Source organism: Pteronotus mesoamericanus, unplaced genomic scaffold, assembly GCF_021234165.1.
Source record: "Pteronotus mesoamericanus isolate MK-2021 breed Mesoamerican mustached bat unplaced genomic scaffold, CSHL_Meso_final contig_68, whole genome shotgun sequence".
Lineage (NCBI taxonomy): Eukaryota > Metazoa > Chordata > Mammalia > Chiroptera > Mormoopidae > Pteronotus > Pteronotus mesoamericanus.
In genome coordinates this window covers 8,004,278-8,007,068 of record NW_026555234.1, presented here as the reverse complement: position 1 = coordinate 8,007,068, position 2,791 = coordinate 8,004,278, and the positions used below count along the sequence as shown (strand labels likewise).

Genomic DNA, 2,791 nt, shown 5'->3' with positions numbered 1-2,791 from the left:
AGAGCCTGGGTCTCTTAAGAGTGTGGTTGACTGCCCCACTTCCAGCTTCTCTGAGGGCCTCAGGTTCCTGGGGTCTGGATCCCATCGGGGGCCTGCGGGGGCAGAGCCCCAGTGCTGTAAGGAACACGTGGATTTTCATCAGGTGCACCTGGCCTCCCATCCCACCTTCATGCCTGTGACTGCCTTTCCCCTTCTCAATCCTAATGGCAGGTCAGACGCCCAGGGTGGAAATGAGATCAGGGCCATTTCCCAGGCCAGCTTCTTTTCAAACAAAGTCAAGATTTCCTTTTCAAATGGAGCACTGATAAGACGAATCATCTTGTCACCACGAATAAAGCCAAACCAAATACTGAGTTGTTCATGATTGCTTTTTTATTTTTTGCCAATAGTTTTCAAAGGCAGAGTAAGGTGAAGGCAAGAAGGGTGGTGTAACCAGAACCAGAGAGATGAGTTCTGGCTCCCTGTCCCAAATTTTGTCATTTGCCCCTCATGGGATCTTGAGCGATTTATTTGCCAGTCTGAGCCCTAACTGTCACATCTGTTACTGGAGAGATTTTTTTTTTTTTTTTTTTTTTTTTACCTACCAGGGACGGCTCTTGTGTGGGCTAATAAGGCAGGAATCAGATACTAGTCAAGTGCAAAAATACTATTTCTCTTCTCCCTTCAAGCGTGGTTTTGTTGCCCACATGATAAAATCCATGTAGGTTAGTGTAGCATTTAAGATTATCCTATTTATCCAATGATTTATTCTCAAATGCATTGGTTAAAGGCATGTTCTATGCCCAGTACTGTGCTACAACAGTCTAAATGCTCTGGTGGAAATTCACACTTCTCCACCCTGGGTCACTTTGCCCAGTCAAGTTGGATAATCTCCCCTCCTTTGTGCCTTTCCTTGGGCTCTTACTGCATCCCAAATGCCCCTCCTCACAAACCCACCCATCTCAGAGGGTACAAACCTTGTGCATGTCTAACCTTGGGTCAGGCATCACTTCCCCTGTCACTTACCACATCCTTTCTCATAGTGTGGTCATCTGAGTCCACGTAGAATGTGAGATAGAAATCCAGCACACTGGAGCTGTGGACAGTTATCTCATTCAATACCTTGATTTTTAGATAAAAGACCTGAGACCCAGAAGGGGAGGGGAACTTGCCCAAAATTAAGTTGGGGGCACGACTGAGGCAGACTCCTAGTCAATACTATTAAGAATCCCCAAAGAAGAGTTGCCTCTAAGTTTTTAAGATGTGAGACTTTCTTATTTACTTTGATAAATCCAACATCTTGTCTAATGCATGGCATATCGTAGGTGCTCCATTAATGCCTGTTGAATGAGTGAATAAAGGCATGAGCAAGTGAGAAAATGCAGGAGAAAATAAGGGTGTAAACAAGGGAGTGAGAGTTAATAAGGTTCAGAGAGCAGGGAAGGGAAGAATGAAGAGTAGTAGGTTTTTGATATCCAAGACTCTAGTCAAGCAGAAATATGAATAGACAGGCTTATTGTCTAGTAATTCCAGGAACCAGAAGCCTTCTTGATTTCACTCCTAAGTGGGCCTTGTGTGTCAGAGGGAAGGGAGGCTCAGTTTGCAGCCCTGCACTGCTGACCTGCTGCCTAGCATGGGCTCACCTACCTTGTGTCAAACAGGTTCCCACCAAACTGAAGGCATGAGGATCCACAGCCTCACCCTGCTGTCCTTCCTCCTCCTGGCTGCTCAGGTGTTCTTGGTGGAGGGCAAAAAGGAAGTAAAGAATAGACGTGTCAACAAAGCCACCACTCTGGGCAAGCCCCAGACTGAGCAGAGAAGCCAGCCACCAAAGTACCTGATCAAGGGCAAGTTGGTCACCCAAGACCAGGCCGACTGCACATGGGTGGTGACTGAGGAGAAGGGCATCGTCCTGAAGGTTGATTGCACCCGACTAGATGAGAAGTTTTCCTGTTTCTTTACTGGCAACCCAGCCTTGTGCCTGGAGTTGAACAAAAAGAGCTATTGGAAACAAATTGGCAGGAGCCTGCGTTCTCAGAAGGTCATCTGTGGGGATCCCAAGAGCGTCCTGAAGACCAGGGTGTGCAGAAAGAAGTTTCCAGAATCTAATCTCAGGCTGGTGAACTCTACTCTAATTAGGAAGAAATCCAGCCAGGAGACCATGGAGCCGCCTTCCACCGAGCAGAGCATAGACAATGAGGCCTCCCTCGTGGAGCCTGACAAGGTCAAAGAGAACACCCTCTCTGGCCCTGCAGAGTCCAAGACCTGGGGCTCCAATGACCCCGAGTGCCTGGACGACCCGGACATGGCAAAGCAGAAGAAGGCAGCCGAGGAGTACTGTGGGCAGTACTGGAGCTCTTTCTGCAAATTCTTCATGATCATGGTGGAGGGCAATTCATGCTAATGAGGTCCAAAGAGAGCGGAGGCCACTAGGTGTCCTGTCCAAGCCCTTCAGGGTGCGGTAAAGCTCTCCAAGTTCCCTGTAAGATGAACATTTGTACTACAGCATGTGGGGAGTTATTTAAACGATTTTGTAACTTCTGTTTTGTGTTTTGGAGTTTGATTTATATTCCCTTCCTCAGGTGTGAGCTTCAGCCGTTGTTTCCCCCGGTGTTTCCAGGGTCCACAAAGCTCTGTGTGTCTGAGCGATGACAAGCTGTCTCTGAGCTTGAATGAGCCAGAGGGATGATTTCTGTGCAAGGCACTTTTGGCTGAATTAACAAAAATAATAAAGCTCTGTGCATTTTTAAAACATACATTCAACCATTGTCTAGTTTCTCTAAGTGTCTTTCCAATGGACTCATAAGCAGGT

General features: G+C 47.2%; 1 protein-coding gene across 1 annotated transcript; it reads left to right on the top strand.

Moving 5' to 3' along the window:
* The first annotated feature begins 1,648 nt into the window (after window positions 1-1,648).
* On the top strand, window positions 1,649-2,383 carry LOC129077689 (fibroblast growth factor-binding protein 1-like). Its single transcript, XM_054582241.1, has one exon. The coding sequence runs from the start codon at window positions 1,661-1,663 to the stop codon at window positions 2,381-2,383; it is 723 nt and encodes a 240-aa protein (XP_054438216.1). The 5' UTR covers window positions 1,649-1,660.
* The last annotated feature ends 408 nt before the right edge of the window (window positions 2,384-2,791 follow it).